Genomic DNA, 25,094 nt, shown 5'->3' with positions numbered 1-25,094 from the left:
AATATATCTAGATTCGTTATCTTAGGTTATATCACATTCTTATCTAGATTGATTTTGAGGATGTTTAGACTGTAATCAAAACAATACCAAAATTTTGGTAATTGATAATATTATTAAAATTTTGGCAGAACTTTTTATCTATTTATCAATATTTAGTACAAAGACTAAATGTATGTACATATTTAACAGTTTTATAAAAATTGGTATGATTTAAAATAAGATCAATCTAAATATTTTTTTGGGAGGAAGTATGCAAGAGGAGACGCCACCTGGGCCGAGCGACAGTGCAACAGCTCACCCCCGCCCGCAACACGCACCCGCGTCCGTCGCGGTGCCGTGGCGTGGAACGATCCCCCCTCTCGGATCCACACGCTTCGCGCCTCGTCTCGCCACGACACGCCACACGTACGCCGAGTCCTCGCCTTCGCCCGCGTCGCGTGCTCGCCTTCCCCTCGCCTCCTCGCCTCCCCTGTGTGGAGCAGTTACTGCGAGCGAGCCGGACCAACCACTCTGCTCTCTCTCTCTTTCTCTCTCGACGCCTCGTCGGGGCCAGGAGGCGGAGACAGCAACGGCTCACCGCCCGGTGTCGCGGGGGACCCCACGCGCCAGCGAGACAGGCCCTCCACCCACCGCGGGGCCCACGCCGGTCGCTGTCTCCTCTCCCTTCCTCCTCCGCCGCATCATTTCTTCTTCCCCTCGCTTCGAAGCCAAACCCGAGCTCCGGGGAAACCACTAGTAGCCACTTGAGCTTCTTCTTCGCCACTGAGGGGAAGGGGAAGAGGGATCGGAGGAGATGGCGAGCAACGGCGGCGAGGAGAAGAGCCGGGTGGCGGCGGGGTACGGCGGGGGAGGGTACGGGTACGGCGGGTACGAGGGGCGGGACGACAGGAAGTGGTGGCCGTGGCTCGTGCCCACCGTGATTGTCGCCTGCATCGCGGTGTTCATCGTCGAGATGTACGTCAACAACTGCCCCAAGCACGGCAGCGCGCTCGGCGGCTGCGTCGCCGGCTTCCTCCGCCGCTTCTCCTTCCAGCCGCTCCGCGAGAACCCGCTCCTCGGCCCGTCTTCCGCCACGTACGTTCTGTCCACTCTCCTGAGATTTTTTTTGTTTTATCTTGTTGCCGTTGTCCATGGTGTCGCTCAAATTGGGGGCGTTTTGGGTGCGCTCGAGGCGGAATTGTGCGGGTAGATTGGGGGGTTTATTTTTGAGTTTCGGATCTTGCAGTTTGATCGAGGCGCTGCCAGGAATAGGAAGACGAGATTTTCAGCTGCCTAACTGGTCAATTTTGAGTAAAATTAGAATTTCTCGGGTGTGGTTTGGAGGTCTAATTAAAAGTACTCTCATCTTTAAGCACTGATGATGAACTGAAAGCGCGCGATTCTGTGTACTTAAAGTATGACCAGCGGGAGGAAATCTCCGAGCTTTTTCTTTGGTGGCCGAAGCTTTGCCCAAGGGGAATCCAAACAAGGATATTTTGCAACAAACTTCCTTTTCCTTCAATTCAATCTTTCACACCTTTTAATGTTTTTAAGTTCAGGAGACAGGGAACTCTGTGACTCTGTGCTCCGATGGTGACCATTCAGATCTCAATCCGGACTATAGCTTGGACTGATCTAGAGCTTCGTTGCTTTTGGTTTCTTAATCCACTCATAGCTTCAGTCTCCCTGTGGTGCAATTTGTTGCTAATAGGGCACCTTGGGATATAACCTCGGAACAGAGCGTGTGCCTTAAATCGTGTAGTTTTTGTGGCACAATACTAACTCATTTCGACAGTCTCTTATGATATTCGTGATGGCTGCTGTCAGTATTTAAGCTACAGACCTAGTACATTTCATATTGATACTTTTATCAGATTGCAGCTGGGAATTGTATGACATGGTTGCTACAGGCCTAGGATCATGTGTTATTATATACTGATACCCTACTAACAATATGTATAGTGTACTAGTTCTGTCAGAAAAAAACGTAAGCCAAAGACTGGTAAATGTTGGAGCTTTCTCTTTGACGGTACTTGTCTGCCTGCTTATTTTAATTGTAACGCCTTTGTAAGGAACATAATAGCTCAGTGGCCAGTTGGCCACAGAAGTCTGCTGTTTGCTTTTATTTGCGAATTTAATATAGGTCTGACTAATATAGTCTTGGATGAACAAGATTTTTATTAGATAATGGAATGAAAATCCCAGACTCTGCATCATATGATGCACCCAGCTTTCTTGGATGAACAACATGATTGGTGATCCTATTAACATCTCTCTTTTTGATTGGCAGTTTGCAGAAAATGGGAGCTCTTGACTGGAACAAAGTTGTTCATCAGCACCAAGGATGGCGTCTCATTAGCTGTATCTGGCTCCATGCTGGCCTAATCCATTTGGTTGTGAACATGCTGAGTTTACTGTTTATTGGAATCCGCCTTGAACAGCAATTTGGGTTCGGTAAGTTTCTTACTATGCTGATTCAGTGTCATTTTTAACTATGAGAATACGTTCTTAGTGTTAACATATATCTTTGAATACATGCCATCTCATAGAATTTCTGTTTTGTGGATGTTTCAATGTCAAGATATACACTGAACACTCCTGACCTGGTTTGAAATGCATGGCTATGGTTTCTGTTCTGATGACATTATGTTTCTCAAACGGATAGGATCCCAATACTTCTAGCAGATCTAGTAGTCGAAGCTGGGTTGCCATTCTTATATGAAAATAAAATCATAAATGACTTCATTTTTCTAATTGTCTCCATAGTTGTGTCACCTTTTGCTTCTTCTTAAGACTTTCTTTAGTGCTCTATTTATTATTCTATTTTGATGTCACCACTCCGTGCATGTTAATAATCTGTAAACTGACACTAGTTTCCTTACCTACTAGTTCGCATTGGTGCCATATACCTGCTATCTGGTTTTGGCGGGAGTGTGTTGTCTGCGCTTTTCCTTCGTAATAACTACATCTCTGTTGGAGCCTCTGGAGCTTTATTTGGACTGCTTGGATCAATGCTTTCTGAGCTTATTATGAACTGGACTATTTATTCCAACAAGGTTAGTAAATGAGATAGATGCACATACATTTTCACTATTCAGTTGCTTGATGTTTGTTTTGATCAAGCTAATCCACTCTTGCAGGCAGCAGCCATAATAACTCTTCTATTTATAATCGCAATCAACTTGGCTATTGGGATACTACCTCATGCCGATAACTTTGCTCATATCGGTGGATTTGTGACGGGCTTCCTTTTGGGATTTGTTTTGTTGGCAAGGCCACAGTTTGGTTGGATGGAACGACATGAGTTGCCCCAAACTAATCAGCCTCCCAAATACAAAGCATACCAATATGTTTTGTGGGTTGTGGCATTCGTTTTGCTGCTTGTCGGGTAAGTTAATTGGCTACAATATATGGTTAGAAATATTGGGGAACACCACTGTTATGTGCATATTCATAGTCCAAAATATGATATATAGAAATATGCGTTCATGCTGGTGATTTATTTCCTTATTAGTGGGCATCATCCAGATGGTGTATCTTTATGTCAAACTTGAAATGATCCTGATACCAAGAATTTGCAATGCAGGTTTGTGGTTTCACTAGTGATGCTCTTCAAGGGTAAGAATGGAAATGACGGATGCCACTGGTGCCACTACCTGAACTGCGTACCCACATCGAAGTGGAAGTGCAATACCTAAGGAGTTTAGTTTTCTGTTGAATTTTCGGCAAAAAAAAAAAACCGTAGTATTCAGAGGACCATTTTATGCTTGTGTGTTTGTAGATATATGAACAAATTTGTTTATCATGTTTGTTCTTTACTGTATCGCGATTTGTTCTTCCTGTAAATTTGTTCCGTCGGCCACTGAAGTTTATATAGGTTGAGCATTCTAGTTATTTTTATGCTTTCCCGTTACTTCTTGCTTCAAATGCCTTCATTGCAGAAAAGTTGTTCTATGCATTCTGGTCTGTTCAAATGCTCTTGATCTGAAGAGACAAAGCAATTGATGTATGGTGCAATTCTAAACGATCATTGTAGTTATAGTTGATCTATTTCTTTTCATTCAAAACGCCGTCCTAGCTCAGTGGTAGAGCGCGTGGCTTTTAACCACGTGGTCGTGGGTTCGATCCCCACGGACGGCGTTCATTTTTGGAAGCATCATCCCTTTTTTTTTTTTTGCTATATGAAGGTACTAGAAATTACCACATTAAAAAGGAAGTATTTGCAGTTTTGCACCATTAGTCCAATCATTAAAAGATGAGAATTATGATCATCCCTTTTTTTTTTTGCTATATGAAGGTACTAGAAATTACCACATTAAAAAGGAAGTATTTGCAGTTTTGCACCATTAGTCGAATCATTAAAATATGAGAATTATGATCGAACTCATGTAAGCACAGGTGTTACTAGTTACTAGTAATGCAGAGATCCTGAAGCATATTTATGTTACCAGCAAATTACTTCCTCCGTTTCATAATATCATTTTCCATATTCATATTGATACTAATAAATCTAGACATATATATCTATTTAGATTCATTAACATCAATATTAATGTGAAAAATGCTATAATGACTTGCATTGTGAAACGGAGGGAGCATAAATCAGCAAGGAAAAAAACAAAATAGACAGAACATACATGGAAAAGAACAAAAAGTAGACAGTACATACATACATGTCTAGGAGCTCTATGTATGGATGTGAGTTTCGGCGAGACTCTCGCTGGGTGGATCATGAATAGCATGGTGTTTGTACATTACACGACAAATCGTGAATCTTAAAACTAAGTCTAGTTATGCAAATGTGCAATCCACCATGATAGTTGTATTAATAAGAGAAGTACAAATGCAGACATGCAGACGTAGAGCTCGTTTGATGGATATTGTTTCACGTGAAAGTAAAATGGTTTAATTGAATAATGGTATATATTATGAAAAAAAACATGAAAAATCAGATAATTTGTAAAACACAAAATTTGAAAAAACACACACACACACAGAAAATTATTAGGATTTTGATCAATACATCCTCACTTCCAAATGGTGCGGTTAATGTGAAGTTGCAAAGCCATCAAACCACTCAACAGCCACACAAGATGCAAGACGTGTTTTACTTCCATTCAAAAATAAGTTTTATCTTTTTACTCATATCGTATATATCAACGCAAAACTAAAAATAACATAGTGTGCGGTGATAGTTTTTTTCTTTCCTAACTACAGTGTTAGTATTGTAATTTTTTCCTACTCTATTTTATGAATCAATGCACCTATAGGTATTGGTCCTTCAAAAGAAATTGAAAAGTAACTAAAATATTATTTACTTTTTAAAATCTTAAATTAATTATTCATCATTTTATCTACTTTTAATGTATTCATTACATGTTTTTATAAACTTCGATATAATAATTACTAACAAATAAATTTATTTTAGAATAAATGATAAAAGAAAACTTATTTTAAGACGAGGGAGTAGTATTTTGAACTCAAAACGGTTAATCTTCTTCCATTGCCCCTCCTCTCTGTCAGTTTCGCCCCGCTCCCCTTCGCTCTCGCTCCGCCGCGGGCAACCACCAATGGCGCCTCGCCGCCGCCGCCGTGCCGCTCGCTCATCCCGTCCCCTCCTCCTCGCTCTCCTCGCCGCGGCCGTCAACAACTTCGCGCCCGCCGGCGGAGTGGAAGTCCTCGCCAAGTCCCGCCTGGAGAGCTGCGCCCGCGGCGGCTCGGACGACGGCCGCGACCGCCTCACCTGCGACAGCAAGATCGTCGTCGACCTGGCCGTGCCCAGTGGCTCGGTAATCGCGCTCGACTCTCCGCCTCTCTCTCTCTCTCTCTCTCTCTCTCTCTCTCTCTCTCTCATTTCCCCCCAAATTTCTCTCCACGCCACTGTTCGTTTCGCTAACGTTTGCGGTGTGGGGGATCAAAGCGGCGGGGAGGCGTCGCTGGTGGCGCGGGTGGCGGAGGTGGAGGAGAACGGCACGGAGGCGGGGGAGATGCCCATCCGGGATCCCCTCATCATCACCATCAACAAATCCGAGGTGTATGCGCTCTACGATCTCACTTACCTCAGGGTAAACCCTCTGCTTCCTAACCTGTTGGATTCTGGTTTCTAACTAAGCGATACTGAACACCAGTTTTATGCGCGTTTTTTTCTGTGTATCATCCGTCACTTCGTGTGGCCCTCTTGATTTCTGCCTATTGACGTTTGTTGGAGTGAGATGTGGACGCTGGACAGTAATTGTGATGTTATTTTTAAGGAGCAGTGAACAAACTATTGTGTTGTATACTCTTATGTACTCCATCCTTTTCATATTATAAGTGGTTTGAACTTTTCCTAGTCAAACTTCGACCAAGTTTATAAAAAAAATATAGTAGTATTTTCAACAAAAAAAAATATTATCAAAATATATTCAATGTTAGATTTAATGGAACTAATTTGACATTTTAGATGTTGCTAAATTTTTCTATAAATTTGATCAAACTTAACAAAGCTTGACTAAGAAAAAAGTCAGACGACTTATAATATGACACGGAGGGAGTAAGTTTTAAATCAGGGCGGTTACTAACTAGGTGTTAAAATGTTTAGGTGTGGTATTCGATTTTGAGCAGAAAAGCAATATCCTGATATCTAACTTCAAAAAAGAGGGTTCAACTGCACAATCAAGTTATTCCTGATCTCAAAATTGAGTTGATGTGAATTTGGTTCCATCATCATTAGGGTTTGCGATATGTTCCAAGGCTCCAAGCTATATAAGTATAACATGCTTTGCTTTAGTTGGATGGTTTCTGACTAAGTGCTACTCCCTCCGTTTCACAATGTAAGTCATTCTAGCATTTCCCAAATTCATATTGATGTTAATGAATCTGTCTAGATTCATTAACATCAATATGAATTTGGGAAATGCTAGAATGACTTACATTGTGAAACGGAGGAAGTACAAAACATTGAAGTGTTCAATTGGTCGTTAGTAATCTTATACTTCTTATCTGACTCTTCTAAAGAAAATTCTTTTGTGCACTCTCTGTATCTCTTTTCGGCATGTTGACTGTTAGAAAGTTCTCCTTTTTTCTGTTTGTCAAATCACTCTATTACCAAACTGGACAGATGTTATCCTTTGTGGTCTGTAACATGTTTTTTGTGTATCTTCAGGATGTTGCTTACAAACCTGAAGAAAAATTTGTGAAGACACGTAAATGTGAGCCTGAAGCTGGTGCGAACGTTGTCAAATCTTGTGAAAGGTAATTCATTTTAGGATTTCAATCTTCATCACTTTTCTTTTGGGAAGGATCCAAGTTGGTACTTGGTAGACATCACATCACAATTGCCAGTTCATCTTTCTATCTTATACCATATTTGCTGTCAAATATGGACAATATGTAATCTACTACCACTGTTGGGAATGACTTTATTTCAATAGCATACAGTTTAGTTTCACATAATTCAAGCAATCTATTTGAAACATCCTAACCCCTAAGTACTGTTTTTTTGTTCATCCAATGCTTCAAATATAATAATTGTTGTATATACTGATGATGCAATCTTCCTGGATATGCTAGGTTACGGGATGAGAAAGGTAGCATAATTGAGCATACAGAAGTGAGAAGCATTTCCCCTTGTCACCCTTATTATCTCACTGTCTAAGCAGTTGAAATATTTAAATATACTAGTCTTCATATTAAGGAAAACACAGACACACCACACACCTGAAGCTCCTGACAATATACATCTGTGTGCTCAGACTCGATAGCATTATGTTGTTTGTGTTATTATTTTGACATCAGATATATTTACTATGTCTTGATGGTTACAATCTTGTCTTAATTTGCATTTGCATGGTTCTAGCCTGTTTGCTGCCCTTGTGGGCCTCACCGCCGTGTCCCTTCATCTTGTGGAAACATTCGTAAGTACCAACAGAAAAGGTTTTATGTATTCTTGATTTATCAATATAACATCACTTCACATCATTCATATCCATCTATTTTACAGTTGATAAAGTGGCGAAAGGAAAAGCTAACACAGCTCACTGTCTACGTTTTCCAGATGATTGGTATGAAATTAGTTGTGATTTACCATTGTTCTATGTAAATTACAATACTGTAAATATTAACTGATTAACTCACCTGCTGATTCTACAAATAAGCTACTGTCTAAACTATTGACTTTTGGACTTGTTTCAGTTGGCAAATTATCTTATGTTTTTGTACTTCTAGAACCCATACTACTTTATAATGCTCCCTTCAGCTATGAAGACATACGATATACGATTCATGTGGAGTACATTACATTCTGGAGACCATCTGTACAAAACAGCATGCTTTTAGTTTTCATGTCTGGAAGGAGTGCACAATAGCCTAATATATTTTTGTTCTGAGATGATCGAATCTATTTTACCTTCTGTAAATAACACCATGGAAACAGGCCTTTCACATATTGAAGAAGCATATAATGATCTAATTCATTTCTTTACTTATTCTGAAGTATGGGATAAACGTGCATCCCAGCCTCTCTGTTATTATGGCTATTTTATCAGGTAATTATTTACGCAAATTTGTGTATAATTGTGTAACAGGTTTCATGTTTTTGATATTGGGAGAAGATCCCTTTGGTTCAGTATCAGAGTGCAAGTAAAGAAAGGATCTTCTGAATCTGTAAGAATTGAAATTCTGCACTGTGACTTCTGACTGTTATAAATTGTGTTCTCTTGTAGAAATATGTAAGCAAGAATTGTCATAGTTACATATATTATGGCACTGTGTTGTTTTGAACCTTGATTATGCCAAGCACTTCCCAAAATTTGGTTATCTTTGCTAAATTAGCATTACACACCAGGAGGTTATTGTTGGTCCAGAAAATAGAACAGTTGTTTCTGAAGACAGCTCCCTGAGAGTAAATTTAGTTGGCGACTTTGCTGGTTATACAAGTCTTCCATCTTTGGAGAACTTCTACCTTGTGACTCCACGAAAGGTAATCGAAAATTTTAGATAAGAATATTTCCCTCACATGAAGTTTCATTGTGCTTCTAAATCTAAAATGTTGAAGGGTGTTGGCGGTGGTCAACTAGAAGTGCTTGGTGATGACTTTTCCAGGTGGATGCTGTTGGAGAGAGTCCTGTTTACATTAGATGGTCTTGAATGTAATAAGATTGGAGTTGGCTATGAAGCTTTCAGGAGCCAGCCTAACTTTTGTTCATCGCCACTTGACAGCTGCTTGGGCGATCAGCTTTCCAAATTTTGGGAGGTAACACTAAAAAGTAGATCTGTAACTATTTCTTTTATTTCTTATTGCTACAACACTTGTGCTTTAAGTTTCCATGTTAATTTTGTTCATCATAGCATAACTGAGTACCAAGTATCTTGTTATTAAATTGTAAAACTGTTTTGGTCTTGAAAGATCATTCACCATTTTTTTTCAGATTGACAAAAACAGGGTAAACAATAGCCAACCACCCCAATACGTTGTTCTGGGAAAGTTTGAAAGGATCAACCAATATCCGGTTAAGTTCTTTCTCTTCTCTTCTTATATGCCAACATTGGATAAAGTTTTTTGATAGATACATTTACAGAATGCAGGAGTTCATACCTTTTCTGTGGGAATCCCAGAAGTTCTCAATACCAATTTGATGATAGAGCTGAGTGCTGATGACATAGAATATGTCTATCAGAGGTACTAATAATACTTTTGCATTATACGACTGAATATTTATTACCAGTAGGCACAACCTTACTTTTAAATGTATACAATTTCAGACATTATTGCACTAAACGTAAGACATGGTGGACAATTTTACACACAATTTTCTACTCTGGTGTTACATTTCAATTCATGTTATAAATCACTAATTTATGTTCTTTGCTTAGCAGTATGTGTAATATGTTAAATTTCCTTGTTAATTTCAGAAGCTCAGGGAAGATAATTAGCATTAACATCTCTTCGTTTGAAGCCTTAAGTCAAGTTGGCAGTGCTAGAGTCAAAACCAAGAATATTGGAAGACTTGAAGCTTCATATAGCTTGACGGTATGCATCTTGTCAAGAAATTGCTGTTTGACAGGTTACTTTGTTATTTTTATTCTATTTTTTAACGAGTTCAAAAGGAGAAATTTGATTTTCTAACTGTCATGCAATTATTTTCAATCTGGAATACTTACATGTGCTGATGCATCATATGAATACTAGCGATACATTTTATCATAAAATTTTATTTTACTCTTTTATTTTTATCTAGCCATATACTAGATGTGTAACTTGCCCTTTATTTTCCTGAAATGTTAACAGTGGTTTCTCTTTTCCTTTGCAGTTTGACTGCTTAAGCGGCATCAATCCCGTTGAGGTAATGGTACTATAGTAATCACATTCTGTGATTTTGCGCACACTGTTTTTTTCCAAGCTTGTTCACTTTATTCTGAACCTTTCAAAGTATATTGAATTCATACAAGATTGAGTGTACTGCTTGAGTTTTCTAGATCTTTTTTTTTTCTGAATTCTTCGTATGAGGTTGTTGTACATGATGTGTACATTTGATCATCAAGTCATCATTGTACTTAGTGCTCTAGTTATGTACTAGTCATTAAGTTTCTTCTCCTCAAGTAGTGAAGTTAGTCTGTTTTTTTCAATTTACAGGAGCAGTACTTTATCATGAAGCCTGATGAAAAGCTTATTCGGACATTTGATTTGCGTTCGTCAACAGACCAAGCATCGAACTATACATGTCAAGGTCAGTTATACATAAACTAGAGCATAGCATGTATTCTACTGTTCATAATCCTGTGTTGGAGACTTGAGACTCGACATCTGATTTCTTTCTGCGCTATTGCAGCTATTTTGAAGGCGTCAGATTTCAGTGAACTTGACAGAAAAGAATCCCAATTCTCAACCACAGCTACAGTTCTTAACAATGGAACACAGGTTGAGAAATATTCATGCCTTATAATAGCCGATCTAGAATTTATTGTCCTTTTGCTTTTGTTGAAGTGCAACGAGGTAGTTTAGATCTGCATACAACCTTAGCATTGTCCGGTTACCTATTAATAAGCATTTGCCAACTTATCTTGGAGCGTGTTTGTCCAATCTAGTACCTTGAGCAATCAAACACACAGACACTCATGGTTCTTGAACACAACTTTCTAGATTGGTTCGTCCGAAAACCACACAAAGGGTGGCATCTGGGGTTTCTTTGAAGCCATCAAAGCCTGGTGCGCCAAAATGTGGCACATGCTGATTAATTTCTTCACTGGTACAACATGCAGGTGCGTCAATAAACTCCTTCCAGCCCGCACTTTCTCTTTTCTCCCTCCGATTGATGCCCATCGACAAAAGCTATATGCCATATGCAAAGACAGTGCGGCGTTTTGTATTGATATAGTAGGAAGCCATTCTTGTGCTTCATCTATTTGTGTCACATTTCTGACCTCGTAGATCATTCTCATGTGGCAGCACGAGATGCTGGAGCTTCCTCAAGTTCGTCATCCACGGCCTGCTACTTGTCGCAGGTGCTGTGTCTTCTTCATCAGGTTGATTGCATTTCCATGCGTGCTTTGCTTACCAAACGTGATAACATATGTTCCTCATTTTGGCTTTCAGTCCTGTGGCTTCTGCACCGGAAAGGGCTCTTCGATCCACTGTACTATTGGTGGGACGGCGTGGTCGGGTCGGAGGCGCAGGAGCGCGCGCGCCGGAGGCACAAGAGAGCTCACAGCCACAGGCACTCCCACCACCACGACGCGCACAAGAGGCACAAGACCGAGCTTGCCGGCCACCGCCGCCACCACGTCCTCCACATACATGACGACGACGACCCGGTGGCGGCGGCGGCGGCGGCGGAGCACGTCATCCTCCGCCGGCACGGCAGGCACGAGGCGGCGCTCGGCGTGCAGCACAGGGACGGGCTCAAGCTCAACAAGCACCGGCGCCACGGTGGCAAGGCGGTTGCGCTACTGCCGCCGGGGGAGATCATCGTCCGGGACGGTGGCGGCTGCGGCGGCGTGGAGCACGGTGATCGGAGGCACCACGCGTGGCACTGACGCCGACGCCGGTCGCCGGCGCGGTTTAAAATGGCGTTGACATACTGACAAGTGCACATTATGATCGATGTTGTAAATGTTGCTGCTGACGCACGGAACCATTGTATTGTGTGAATGCTGATGTTTCATCTGATGCTTCCTCCCGGTGTGGCGGTGTAGTCTTGGAAGTTAACCCGAGTGTGGTTTCTGGAATCTGGTGGGTACGTTAGAATTGGAGTGTGAGAGTCAAGCTTTTGTTGGTTGTTGCGACAGTGCGACACTGACGTTTCCTCCTCTCGCCGTAGATTGCTGTCTGTTTGCGTGTGATTTACTGGACTTGTGGGGCAGGTTAGAGGCAGAGCACCGTGAGGTGTTCATTTCTGACGAAGTACTAGGAGGAGAGTAGGTACAGGGGCACAGTCAAGGAAAAGCAGAACATAGGCCTTGCTTTTCAATAGTAAAGGGTTATGACTAAATGGCTTCTTCATTTTTAAATAGTGTTGTTAACCTTCAAATTGTTTGATCATTCATCTTGCTAAAATAACATGTAATTATTATTGATGTTGATGTGACTTGTTTTTATCGTTATTAGATGTCCTTTAAAGCGTGATCTATTTTTTTCATATTTGTATAAACTTCTTTTAAATAATACTACGACGTGTGATTAAATGTTTCCAAAATCCAAACATCAAGAACATCCTATATTTAAAGGCACTAACTCGGAAAATTTGCTTGTCCTAAATCTCGAGAATTAACAATAGAGACTAATCCAATATGGGTACCGGGGGACTCAAGTCCCCCCTTTGTATCCCCATCGAAAGAAGGAGAGAGGGGGAAGGGAAATAAACGGAAGAGGAAAAATAGTAGAGGGGTAAAGGAGGAGGAAGAAGATGAGCCCCCCCAACCAACCCTAGCACTAAAGCCTCTTGAACCGGTGACCAACATGGTAGCAAATGAAATAAGAGAAGTATACCAACGATGATGATGTAGTATGTAGAGCTAGCAATAGCAATGGACATTGATTCTTACTTCCTCCATCCCCAAATATAATGCATTATTGTGTGGTGAATGGGAAGGTGGTTGGTGTCGAAGGATAAGGTGAGAAGAAAAATTGAATAGTGAATAATTAATTGGATATGATGTACTCTATATTTCTTATATTTAAGTAAAAATTTTGAATGCATATATCTCTTATATTCTGAGATAAAGATAGTATATAAAAGTAGTTTAAATTGTAGTTATTCCTTTATTATCTCAATGGCAAATCTTTCTTTATAACTAACCATCCAACTTCCATCTGTTCTACTCTACATGTTTTCCTTGGAAAATTCTCCAACTCTAGTAGGAGTACATATCTCTACTCTTTGTAAACGTTCCATGGTTCCACCACACGTGGAATCGTGGATTGCCAAATTGCCATGCCCAAAGGTCGGTTTTGGTTTTGTTATCGCGAAATCGACCGCTGAGACGGTGAGAATGACGCAGAAGCACCCGTACAACTACATACCGAATCATCGGCGCATCGCTGCTCCACCGCATTGACACAAACACAAACAGATCGATCGCTCCTATCCTCTTTCCCCCTTCTCCTCGCGTCGCCTCCACAACCCAACCAACCATGGCGAGGCCGCCGCAGGAGGCGATCGACACCTTCGTCAGCATCACCGGCGCCGACGAGGCCCTCGCCGTCCGCAAGCTCGAGGTGCGTACATCCCACATGCCCCCCCTCCCCGCCTTCCCCACCTCCCATCTCTCCCCTTGTAATCCCGTGCGGTAAATCGCGTGCGCGCTCGTGGAGGGGGTGCGGATTTGGGCGAGTCGGGATGGGGGCGTGGTCGCGTGGAGCTAGCTAGGTTTGTGATTCCTCCTCCTCCTCCGGGCGGGGGTTCATGCGGCGCGGCGCGATGTGGGGGGTTGAGGTGGAGGTGTGGTGTGCGCCCGATTTGTTTTACTTGCCGTGAACTCGTGATGAATCTGTGAAGGCGCTTTTACGGAATTGAATTCGCTTGGAACAAATCTCGTGGCGTTAGCTCTGTCTGATTGCGAGCTTATCGCGCTCTGATTTTGGTGGGAGCGCGGGTTTTGGTCACGGAATCTCGGATTGATTTGGCATTGATACCATATCCCTGTTAGATTTGTAGTTCCAGTTTCATATGACTTCCTCACGCGCATTCAAGTTGGGGCTTGTAGAGTTTGTATGAAATTCTTGTGATTGCTCATCTAGAGTGTTCAATAACTCAACTTAGGTAGTTAGGTTTTCGCAAGCTGTCAATTCATGGTTTGTCCATAGTCCCTACCATCCGGTGTGCTGGATTACTGGATCTGATATTTGGTTGTTTGATTTTAACTTGAACACAAAAAACACAGCTGGGTATAGTGCTATCTAGAGTACCTTCGAATGGCCATACGCCCCTCACCTCAATCTAGCCATCCCTGTCCCTGTCTCTTCTGCTTTGCTTATCTTCTATCTAGTGTGATCTGTCCTGGGCTTAGTCGCGTGTGGGAGGAAAGGAAAAAAAAAAGGTAAGTGAGCTTAGTGCAAATTCCTCAGACATGCTCTGTTGTATTATTCCCTCCGTTCCCAATTGATCATCATATTACATGAGAGCACCAAGACCAAGGAAAGCCAATAACTCTCCTGGAGTAAATACTGGACTATATTTACTCCGGTAACAAACTCAATGCATGCACCATCCCCGCTACTTCCTAGATAATAACAAAACAAGACATTGCATGTTGGTTGTAGAGGGTTGTGTGCATGGATGTATGCGGATATTTACTCCCATGCACAAATAACAAATAGACTTTGGTAATGAATACTAATATGATGATCATTTGGGAATATACCATGATTAATTAGTAAGTGAGGGAGTACCTCTGAAATGATTGTTAACTGCAATGATATTTTTCCTTTGGGTTTATCTATATTCATCTATTTATAATGGCTTACCTCATCACTGTAACTCAGGAACATGGTGGCGACCTTAACACGGCAATCAATGCACATTTCAATGAAGGAGACAGTACAGTGTACACCTTTACTATTTTCCATCCAACTTTATTTACATATAAGATTGCTTTCCATATGCCCACACTGTACTGCTAGAACTGATGAATGAGATGCTGGTGTTCTACAGGAACAGAGCCAGTCAAAACAATATACCTGAGAGTCATGATGATATGATGGACCTGGATGGACCACTTGATAATGCATTTAGAAGATCTTTGTTCCCTGAAACTTTGCGTGACCCTTTTGCACTGATGGACACAAACTTTCAGCAAAATTATTTTGACAGAGTTGGTTCCACAGATACTTTCGGTCATGGCCCACAGGTTTCACACCCTAGAGAGGTGCGAGAGATACCTATCGAAGTTAAGGATAGCAACCCGCAAACAGGCCCTTCTGGTCAGGCCCCTATTATCGAGGATGTCACTGGGCATGAATCTTCATATGGTCCTGAAGTTCGTGGGGCTATTGTAATTGATGATGATGATGATGAGCAGCCATCTGCCCCTTCTCTTCATGCTAATATTGATAGCTCATTGCAGCCGAACCCTTCTATTCCAACTGCACCTCCATTGGTTCATGTTACTGACTATGACAATGATATCGAAGAGGAAATGATCCGGGCAGCAATTGAAGCTTCAAAAAGGGATGCTGAGGCAATGACAATTGTAAGCTTGCACACCCTCATCTCCTTTGCTTTAGTCTGCCATGTGTTCTTTTCTCCCATATAAAAATGTGAATGATTAGAATGAGCTTGCTACAGCTGATCCTTTATTCGCAAGTGTATTAATTTTCCTCAACCACGCTTTTGTTAAACTTCTCTTTCATGTGCCTTACCTACTTGTTTCAAAAATGTTAGACAGCAGAGCAAGGAATAACACAGCCGCCAGAGGGAGTAAACATTACAGAACATTCTTTTGATGAAGAGGACAAGGGAACTGCAAGCGGAACAGCTGGAAGGTGAATATTAATTTTTACTAACATGCTCTTTAATCCTCTTGCTACCCAGCACTTGATCCCTTATACGTGTCCTTTCTTTTCGGAGGCAAGGATTAGCTACAGAAAAGGTTGGATCATCTAGGCAGCCAATAGATGAAGATACCCTCCAAGAGGAGACTGAAGATGTAGAAGAACAGCCATTAGTTAGACGTCGTTCTAGACGCATCCCTTCTGGAAACACTGAGTCAGCACAACCTGTGTACACGGTCGATAGTCCTCCCTCAAGTTCTCAGCCTCAAGGAAATTTGAATGATCGCCAGAATAATGGAGATGAATTTCCATCAGAGGTATTCTTTTCTGTAATACTAATCTTCACCCTAAGGTTAAATTATATGTTATTCACTGTTTGCCTCTTCCTTTGGAAAAGTGGGGTGGCATTTCTTCTGAGGAGCATGATGAAGCTGTTATGCTTGAGGCTGCAATGTTTGGTGGAATTCCAGAAGGACCCATGTATCCGTTCTCAATGCCATCTCATAGAAGCCCAAGTCTTTATCCCCATGTAGAGCATGCTCCATCACCAGCATTAACTGAACAGCGGTTGTTACGTGAGCAGCAGGTTTGATCTTTAGTTTGACCTATTTGTTGGTATATGCAATGAATTGTCATGACTGTTAATTTGATTTACAGGATGATGAATACCTTGCATCACTCCAAGCTGATCAAGAAAAAGAGTTGAAGGCCCTACAGGAGGCCGAGCTTCGTCGCCTGGAAGAAACTGCTGCAAGAGAAGCTGCCCTTGAAAAACAGAAGCAAGAGGAAGAGGAAAGGCGTAAAAAACAACTGGAGGAAGAGGTAAACCTTTCGTTAAAAATAATTATGGAATTAATTGATCATCAACAACAGTCTTTTCAATACTTGAATGCTAGGTATTTAGATCATAAGTTCACATTTTGAGCATATGAAACTTGGTGCTCTGGTGATCTGCTCTATTTTATATGTTACAAAGGGTTCTACTTTGAGGCTTAGCTGCTGGTTGATATACTTGATGAAACTCTGCATAAAGTCTAGATGGATACTACCTAGCATCATGGCATCTTCTTTCCTGACATTTTGTATTATTATATTGATATTTTCTACATTTTGTTGACAAGCAATTCGCTAAAGCAGTATCAAGTTCTTATAAAGCTGTATGACAAACCTGGTGCTTTCTTTCTGCAGTTCCATTGAGGCTTTGTCCATTATTTCCTTAATTCATATTGCACTTGTATTCTGCACCATTTGTAATGTGTGTGATGTGGTTCCTGACGTTTTATGCAAACAGGAGCTAGAGTCCAGTCTTGCATCCAAACAAGCATCATTGCCGTCAGAGCCAGCTGCAGACGAGGAAGGTGCTGTCACACTTGTAGTCCGCATGCCTGATGGTAGTCGACAGGGGCGTCGCTTTCTGAAATCTCATAAACTTCAGGTAGGCTTACTTTCTGTCCTTCTGTTTTATGTGGATAACCACTAATACATGCTTTCCTCTTGCAGTTCCTTTTTGATTTCTTAGACATTGGCAGGACTTATAAGCCAGGAACCTACAGACTGGTAATTCGCTACTGTTAGTTCTTTTTTGAAGGTCACCCCCTTTATTTGACGACATATATTTTATCTGTACTCCCAGAAGAGTGAATCTAGTTGTGGATGTGAGAACGACGAGTCCATAGTTTAGCTTCTAAAGGATAGGGAGATTCATTTCAGGGTACATTAAAGTGTTTCTTTGCTGCTCCTTCGCTGACTTTTCTGGTGATATACTCTAGTAGTATGTGCGACTTCTGATCTTGTTAGCTGAAGGGCTTCTGCTAAATCAAAGTTTTTAAAACTAATAGGCTACTGATCTTGTTAGCTGAAGGGCTTCTGCTAAATCAAAGTTTTTAAAACTAATAGGCTACTGCCATGCTTGGAAAACCATTTCCACAGTGTAGCTGCTACCATTTGATTTGAGTGGGCATTTCCTTTTTCACTCTTGTTAAAATTGTGGAACTGTTAGAAATTGTGTAGTCTGAGACAATTGTGGAACTCATACATGTACCATTCTGTGACATGCAGGTAAGGTCGTACCCAAGGCGTGCTTTCACCACTGGTGAGGGCGATATGTCATTTAGTGATCTGGGCCTAACAAGCAAGCAGGAAGCCTTATTTCTAGAAAAGATTACAGAATAGTGAAGAAAGATTTAGTCATGGTTAGGGACACCCTCAGAAAGTTGTGTTTTTACATTTTTTTTTATACTTGCATCTTGCTTTTGTTAGTAAAAATAGTACAACTGGTTTATGGTTCAGTTGAGAGTCCTCTTCTGCGGTGTGAAATGGCGGTGATGCCGTGATGTTGATACTTCTCTCCTTTTGAGTTCGATGTTAATGTCAGGGTAAACCATAAACAACATGGAGCCAGGATATTTATAGGATGATGATACCTTTAGTTAAAACCATATGACATTGTTCGTTTCAAAGAGTGTCGATGGGACAGTTCTCCTGAGCCAGTTTCATTGTGGCAATGCACATTGCTGATTTTTCTTCTCTTTTGTTTTTAGTTTGATCAAACAGGGCAAACGACAGAAACTCTAGCTTCTACTTTGTGCTTATTCCTTATTTTGCTCGAGTTCTTTTAGTGGCAAAGAAATTGCCCCTTTATCTTGAAGCTCAAGAAGGTCGAAAGCAGGGTTCGCCTTCCTGATTGAGCTTCGGATCTTGACCCTTAATGGTAATGACGGTTTTTGCTAAATTTTGGTCTAATTTCCTGTTTCAAATTTGAATTCTTGAAAACCATTTAAAATTTCACTCGGAATCTGCTTTCATCTCGCATCAAAATTTCGCGGTTTCGTTTCAATCGGCTTTCGTGGAAAACATGAACCTTGGTTGAAAGACCCTGCACATGGTAGTATTAGTATATCTCGAACGACTTGTCACTCCAGAGTTAGATTAATTTGTCGTTCATTGAACGATCAGCAGAGCAAGCAGGACAGACACGGCACGCACGGCGTGCATATGCGACACACAGATGCTAACGAGACCACTACTACGTATACTCCCATTCATAGCTGCAGGGATCGGATCGCCTGATGACTTGTTGCCATCAAACATCTTATTCAATCTTCTCTTCTCATCCTCGCACGAGCAAACGCAATTACCTTGGCACACCATCTCCATCACTCTGCAACGATCAGTTCATCGGTTAGTTGATTATTAATAGGGGTTTAGTTTAGTCTACAAAAACACAATCATCGATAGATAGCAAATCGATTTTATTCGTTTTCTTACGGCAGGTGACGCGCGGGAGGCCGCACTTGGCGGGGAGGCTGTTGATGATGTCGAGCGTGCCGCAGGCGCAGTCGTGCGACACGGCGCCCAGCGCCGAGCAGCACTCCGCCGGGGGCGCCGGCAGCGGCTGCCCCGGCGCCGGCGCCACGCCGACTCGCGCGCACGGCGCCAGCTGCGTGAGCTGCGCCGCGCAGCTCGGCTGCTGCGCCTCCGCCCCGCGCATCGTCATCGTCATCGCCCCCGCTACCAACACCACCAGCAGCGCCGTCCTCGTCACCGCCATCGCCGTGAGTGTCTTCTGCCGCCGAGGGGCTCTCGCTCGTCGTCGATGCCTGCACGGTGCGTGCGTGTGTGTCGTGGTGGTGGTGGCGATACGCGACGCGAGCTCGATTTATAGGAGGGGATCGAAGGAGGGGAGCGCGCGCGGCGAGGCCCGCGTTGCTCACCTACGCCGCGCGCATGCGGCGGACGCGCGGTCGGCGCCCGCGCCGGCCGGGAGGACGAGGGCGCAAGCGTGTGAGCCACCGAACGCGCGCGCGCGCCGCGGCGCGAACTCTCCATCGCGTCGCGGCGAGCCGAGAGCCGACGAGAGCGTTTCGCGCGCGCGGTTGGGCCGGCGACAAGATGGGCCGTAGCCCTGGGCCTCGTGCCATCTTTTTTTTTCTTTTTTGCCTTTTTTGGCCTGGCAATTTCTTTTTGTTTTTAGTCTTTTTGTGGTGATAATGTGTCGTCTTCCGGTGAACTAATTTACTCGTTGATCTTTTTGTGTCCCTTCGAATATTCGCAGTGGTAGAAGATGACTACTACTACCAGTAGTTGATCTCGAATGGCAACTTTTGTGCAGAACTTATTCCACGGCTATGTCAGCTTCCACTGTGACTAAAAAAACTACGGCCATCTTTTGGACTTGTTCTATCTTGGAACTGAACAAAAAGGACGATCCTGATGTACACACGGCATAGTTTCCAGCACTGGATGCCAAGTTGCCAACTGTTACCACGATAATGGAAGCACGAGATGAGATATTATACAAGTCCAATGGATCAAGATCCTGTGCAGTTGTTATTGTAACTGTAACTTAAGCCGTTAACATGTACATCACATTTCCTACTCTATCAATGTCTTGTGCGGGTTGTTTCAAAAAAACATGTACATCACATGATCTAGAACGGAAGGCCAGGATATGAAGTGGTACTGCAGCAAAAACACTGTAGCAGAGATGTACTATTATGCATGTACTGTAGCAGTCATCTAGAGCCGTTGGATCTGAAAACGAATGGACATGATTGTGTGCAGTTGCTATTGTGCAGTTACAATAGCAACTGCATTTGATCTTAATCCAAGTCCAATACATGCAGAACAGTAGCTACGAGCTGGAAAGGATGCAAATCTGGGTGACACTGACAGCAACCGTGGAAGAACAACAGCAGCAAAGTCCCAGAGGGATGGCAATTTGAAGGAATTTAAATACTCTAATATTACTCCACCCGTTAAAAAAAACAACTTGCTACGCATAATATATGTTCGGATTTATAGCGAGAAGTTAATTTTTCATGAGAAGAAGAATATATATGTAATATGTACTAGGAGAGTACTCGCTTCATAAATATAAATATTCATAAGTTGTCCAGTGAAGATAGCTTTAGAAAAAACTAGTTATTTTATTTGTCAAATTTTAAATTTTGAAGTAGTTAGATTATCTTTCTAGTAGTTCTGATTGGTTGAAAATGTTTAGATTTTCATGTGTTAAGAGTTCCGTATCCTAAAAATAGTAATATAATTTTAAATCATATATATATATATATATATATATATATATATATATATATATATATATATATATATATATATATATATATATATATTGTTGAACGGTTTGTGCTCTGGTTGCTATCCTGTTCTGTGGAATGAAACCAACCCGTTTGGAAGGACCTGTTTGTTGTTTGCAACTTGCATTGCTCTCATTCTCCTCTCCGATGAAGACCTGCCACCGGTCTGAACCATCTGATGTCATGGCCAATTAAACACACAAAAACAAATGCTGAGCTAACAGATTAGGATTCTGATACCACCTTAATCAGACGAAAAGGACGTAGCTTTGCAATTCTGCACCGTTTAATTTAACCCACAACCAAACTGTTCTCAAGTTCATCGCTCAAAATAAAATGAAAGAAAAAAGATAAAGAAAAGAAAAGCAGAAGAAAACAAGAGGAAGATAGTAGGTGGTCTCCATCAGTTTGACTTGGGAGCAACCGCTTCCACTGCACGTCGCTCGCATAAAAGCTTCTCGAACACCACACGGTTGGGAAGAGAGAGGTGAGAGAGGAGGAGGAGGCGGACTCGCCGGAGCCGGAGGTTGCCGGAGGCGGCGGCGGCGGCGGCATCGCGCTCTTCTCCTTCGCTGCTTCTCCGGGGAAAGAGGCAAGGTAGTAGTTCGCATCCATCTGAGTTCTCTCCTTTCGTTTGCTCTGGGAGAGGGAGCGATCTCTCCTTCCTTGGTTTGTTCTTGGTTTGAGTGCTTCGTTTCTTGATTGGAAAGTGGGAGAGAGAAGAAAGTTCGCACCTTTGTGGCGAAAAAAAAATCTCACTTTTTGTTTGTGCAAAGAAAAATTCTCTCTTTTTGGTTGGTCGTGTGACATGTGGGTTCGTGGCAATTGGAAAGGCAGAAGAATCTCGTGTGCCTGCGAGCTGTATCTCTCCGAGTAATGTCAATCAAATGAATGTTCTGATGGAGGATTGTTCAGTTGTATTTGGGGGAATGACGTCCCCTTTTCACACATTTATGTCAGTCCTGTTCAGGTGAAACTGGATGGTGCTTTACTAGTAGCTGTGTACATTTGGGAGCATCTAAATTTGGGGAAACTGTTTATAAATTTGAACAATGTTCGATAAATTTTAAATTGTAGTTACTAATTTAAAGAGTCAAATTTATATGCATTTACATGGAGCCATGGAGGATGTGGTATTCTAATAGAGCATCAGGCACAGTGGTCAGTGGGGACATTGTAGTATGGAAATTACAGGAAGTGTAGGTTGCACATTCCTGCTTCTGGTGGAAGCATGAACATCTAATCTGAGTTTTTTTCTGAATTAAGATGGATTCTTAGACAGGTTCTGATTTGTAATGTTTGATTTACTTGATGTATTGTCAGTGTTAATTAGCAAATCATTGCAGGTTCATCAATGGCAACTCCAAATACCTATTCAGTCCATATCTCCTCAGAAACCCACAGGATTGAGGCCTGGTTGGCATCTGATGAAGCTTTAGCTAGGCAGTTGCAAGAGGAGGAGAATGCACATGATGCTATTGCTACAAGAGAATTTGCTGGTATAGTGCTACTCCCACATACCACATGTTCACCATTTTTTTTGCTTTGTTTGAGGTGCATTCATTAGCTGTACTCAACTGGCATCTACACTTACCACATGTTCATGATGCATTTTTTTTAGGTAACGCATCCTTGGAACCATCGTCACCAGCTGTTGAGTACAGACCTCCCAATAATGCAGCTCAGGTTTGTTGCTTTTGTACTCTAATGTTTCCTCCATTGTTTCATAGGAATCATCTACACCTTCCAGTGGAAAGGGATTCCACTTCCACATATATGAACTTTGTATGGAAGGGGTCCCAGAATGTCTGAATTCCACACGTTTGTATTTGCAGGTTGCAACGGAAGACAATGTTGACCCTGATAATATGTCTTACGAGGTATGTTGCTATACTTTTACCAAACGGACAATACAAATTATAAAATTCTCCTTTGCTATAGGATTTCGAAAAGTGTACTTCCTCAAACAATACTCCATGATGAAACCAATCTTACATACAGAGGAGAGAAAAGAAAAATTGGTTTGGACAAAATGGGAATGCATTTATTAGATATCGTCGATTGTCAATTATTTATGAAATGATAAAGCTATCAAGAGTTACAAGTGTTTGTAAACATATATTGGTGGTTTTCTAATTTTTTGCAGATATATTAAAAATGTGCTGCATATATACTTTTCTCACACACAATTCATGTTTTCTGCTACAATGAACCATCTTTAGGGATTGTGTTTACTACCTATTTAAAGGTTCATTGGCAACAAGTTCTCTCATTCTTCCTTTTGTGAGTTAATGTCAAAATCAATCAGATATATTCCAATTTTCTCTTTGGAACAAAATGAAATGAGTGCCATGCAGAAGACTGCTGAATGTGCTACTTATATTGAAACAACTCATATGCAAAGAGGTTATACAGTTTTTATCTAGCACTAAGTAATTGTCGAGTCACCTACATTTGTTGATATGAAGAGCCAACACAAATGTTGATATTTTCCAAAAATCAACTGAAACGTCGAATTTGAAATCAAGTTGTAGAAAAGGGTAAGAAGGATGTGCTCATTTCAAACAATAGGAGAACTGTAAACTATAGAAACTTGAAGTCTTAAGGACACTACACTAACCCTGAAGTCACTCGCCATCATAAGCAAAGTGCCAACATTATCTGTCTGGAATCTGGACTCGTCATTTAGGGGCTCTTTGGCTAGGCAGCAGCTGTATGTTTCAGCTTTAGAGTTGTCCTTAGAATCCATCTCATTGAGAAAGCGTACTTCAATTGAAATCTATAACTTCCTCGCATTCTGGGAAGTTCGTTTTTTTATTGTCTACAATTTTTGTAGCAACTACAAGCATTAGGGGAAGCAGTAGGAAATCAATCCAGAGGATTATCTGATGACCTGATATGCTATTTGGTGCCTTTTAAGAACAAATGCAGCTTCTTCTCCAGGAAGAAGAATGATGAGGAGTATGTGCCAGTTAATTTACTTCCAATCATCCTTTTTTTTTAATTTTAAACGTGGCATAATCATTAGTGCTAAGGCATGTTTTAAGTTGTCTGACAAGCATACAACTATATGATATCTATGTGCAGATGTGTGATCTGTAAATCGACTTATAAAAGCCGACAGAAATTGATAAGATTGCCCTGCAGCCACTGTTACCATGCAGATTGCATAACTCGCTGGCTTAAGATCAATAAGGTAAAATATACTACTTTATACTTGATGTTGTACCTCCAAAATGCAAAAGAAGTTTCTGTATTCTGTGTATAGATGCTAAATGCTAATATATGCGAACAAGAGTACCTGTAACGTCTGAATATTACTCAAGAAATTCGATACATAGAATGTGATACATTGTCTGAACTCTGTCTGATGGGCCGAATGTTGATTGCTTTGTATACAAACTTGCCTTGTCTAGTATAGGAAGATTATCCCATGTATTCTGGATCTGATTTTATGTCTGTTTTCATTCAGGCATGCCCAGTCTGCAATGAGGAGGTATTTGGGTGAATCACAGCGCTTGTGGCAACGCTGGTGATGTTTGCGTTGTGTTCAGACACGTTATGCTCCTACACCCTATGCTATACACCGGTGCTCAAGGAAAATGCGTTTTGGTATACTCGTACTACTAACTGAACCATGCCATGGCCCATGGCTGTGATGTGTCCATCCAACTGAGTTTTATCACAAATAGATAAATCTGTGTGTGTACTAGTACTATGGTTGCCATTTTTCTGGTAATGCAACCTAGCAGAAGCAGCTAAATAGATACTCTATGTATTGCGCCATCTTTTACATGATCTCTGCTGTGGAAAGAAGCACAATTGTGAATGTTCTACACCCCTACTCTGCCATCTTCAGTTAATTCAGCAATACTGCATTTGCTCTACAGCTTGTGTGTGTACAGTGAACATGGTTCTTTCAGCCAAAACTTTTGTTAGCATATAGTGATGTTCTTTTCTTTTCCTTTCTTATTTTGTAAGGTAGATGAAGCAGACATATCATAAACCACAGTCAGAAACTTTCCAGCAAAAAGGAAAAGGCTTATGTTAGT

At 41.6% G+C, this 25,094-nt stretch overlaps 5 protein-coding genes and 1 non-coding gene across 8 annotated transcripts; 5 read left to right on the top strand and 1 right to left on the bottom strand.

The window, feature by feature from the left end:
• The first annotated feature begins 698 nt into the window (after positions 1-698).
• Positions 699-3,937, top strand: LOC4347634 (RHOMBOID-like protein 2). Its single transcript, NM_001422865.1, has 5 exons — positions 699-1,074; positions 2,270-2,433; positions 2,869-3,035; positions 3,120-3,367; positions 3,566-3,937. Exons 1-5 carry the CDS (start codon positions 794-796, stop codon positions 3,675-3,677), a joined length of 972 nt encoding a protein of 323 aa, NP_001409794.1. The 5' UTR covers positions 699-793; the 3' UTR covers positions 3,678-3,937.
• A 110-nt stretch (positions 3,938-4,047) lies between these two features.
• TRNAK-UUU (transfer RNA lysine (anticodon UUU)) lies at positions 4,048-4,119 on the top strand. The gene has a single exon. It is a non-coding gene; the product is annotated as a tRNA-Lys (tRNA).
• Positions 4,120-5,472: 1,353 nt separating this feature from the next.
• Positions 5,473-12,482, top strand: LOC4347632 (protein HAPLESS 2-B-like). 3 transcript variants are annotated; one of them, NR_186599.1, is made up of 18 exons: positions 5,473-5,768; positions 5,900-6,044; positions 7,124-7,212; positions 7,531-7,570; positions 7,817-7,874; positions 7,961-8,021; positions 8,544-8,622; positions 8,804-8,938; positions 9,039-9,211; positions 9,387-9,467; positions 9,537-9,637; positions 9,871-9,988; positions 10,269-10,301; positions 10,592-10,685; positions 10,788-10,876; positions 11,099-11,217; positions 11,405-11,460; positions 11,552-12,482. NR_186599.1 is itself a non-coding variant. In NM_001422864.1 (18 exons), the coding sequence occupies exons 2-18, from the start codon at positions 5,967-5,969 to the stop codon at positions 11,989-11,991; spliced, it is 1,869 nt and encodes a 622-aa protein (NP_001409793.1). In that variant the 5' UTR covers positions 5,473-5,768; positions 5,900-5,966; the 3' UTR covers positions 11,992-12,482. The 3 variants fall into 3 exon arrangements, 2 of the variants coding, with proteins under 2 accessions (NP_001409793.1, XP_066159989.1); NM_001422864.1 differs by having other exon boundaries at positions 9,014-9,211; XM_066303892.1 differs by having other exon boundaries at positions 5,629-5,768; positions 9,014-9,211; positions 9,874-9,988; positions 11,552-12,183.
• A 1,016-nt stretch (positions 12,483-13,498) lies between these two features.
• On the top strand, positions 13,499-18,421 carry LOC4347631 (plant UBX domain-containing protein 8). The gene is made up of 10 exons (NM_001422863.1): positions 13,499-13,672; positions 14,939-15,000; positions 15,108-15,645; positions 15,837-15,937; positions 16,023-16,263; positions 16,344-16,532; positions 16,604-16,768; positions 17,238-17,381; positions 17,447-17,503; positions 18,005-18,421. Exons 1-10 carry the CDS (start codon positions 13,589-13,591, stop codon positions 18,116-18,118), a joined length of 1,695 nt encoding a protein of 564 aa, NP_001409792.1. The 5' UTR covers positions 13,499-13,588; the 3' UTR covers positions 18,119-18,421.
• Positions 18,422-18,809: 388 nt separating this feature from the next.
• On the bottom strand, positions 18,810-19,577 carry LOC4347630 (protein YY1-like). Its single transcript, NM_001422860.1, has 2 exons — positions 19,214-19,577; positions 18,810-19,106 (listed from the first exon to the last, which is right to left on the bottom strand). Exons 1-2 carry the CDS (start codon positions 19,494-19,496, stop codon positions 19,102-19,104), a joined length of 288 nt encoding a protein of 95 aa, NP_001409789.1. The 5' UTR covers positions 19,497-19,577; the 3' UTR covers positions 18,810-19,101.
• Positions 19,578-21,491: 1,914 nt separating this feature from the next.
• Positions 21,492-25,094, top strand: LOC4347629 (E3 ubiquitin-protein ligase BIG BROTHER). The gene is made up of 7 exons (NM_001422862.1): positions 21,492-21,639; positions 22,389-22,541; positions 22,664-22,728; positions 22,878-22,922; positions 23,879-24,003; positions 24,130-24,238; positions 24,515-25,094. Exons 2-7 carry the CDS (start codon positions 22,397-22,399, stop codon positions 24,548-24,550), a joined length of 525 nt encoding a protein of 174 aa, NP_001409791.1. The 5' UTR covers positions 21,492-21,639; positions 22,389-22,396; the 3' UTR covers positions 24,551-25,094.

The sequence above is a fragment of the Oryza sativa genome, chromosome 9 (genome assembly GCF_034140825.1).
Source record: "Oryza sativa Japonica Group chromosome 9, ASM3414082v1".
In the NCBI taxonomy this organism is placed as follows: Eukaryota; Viridiplantae; Streptophyta; class Magnoliopsida; order Poales; family Poaceae; genus Oryza; species Oryza sativa.
The sequence above is the reverse complement of the archived record's forward strand: the minus strand, read 5'-3'. Positions and strand labels throughout refer to the sequence as shown.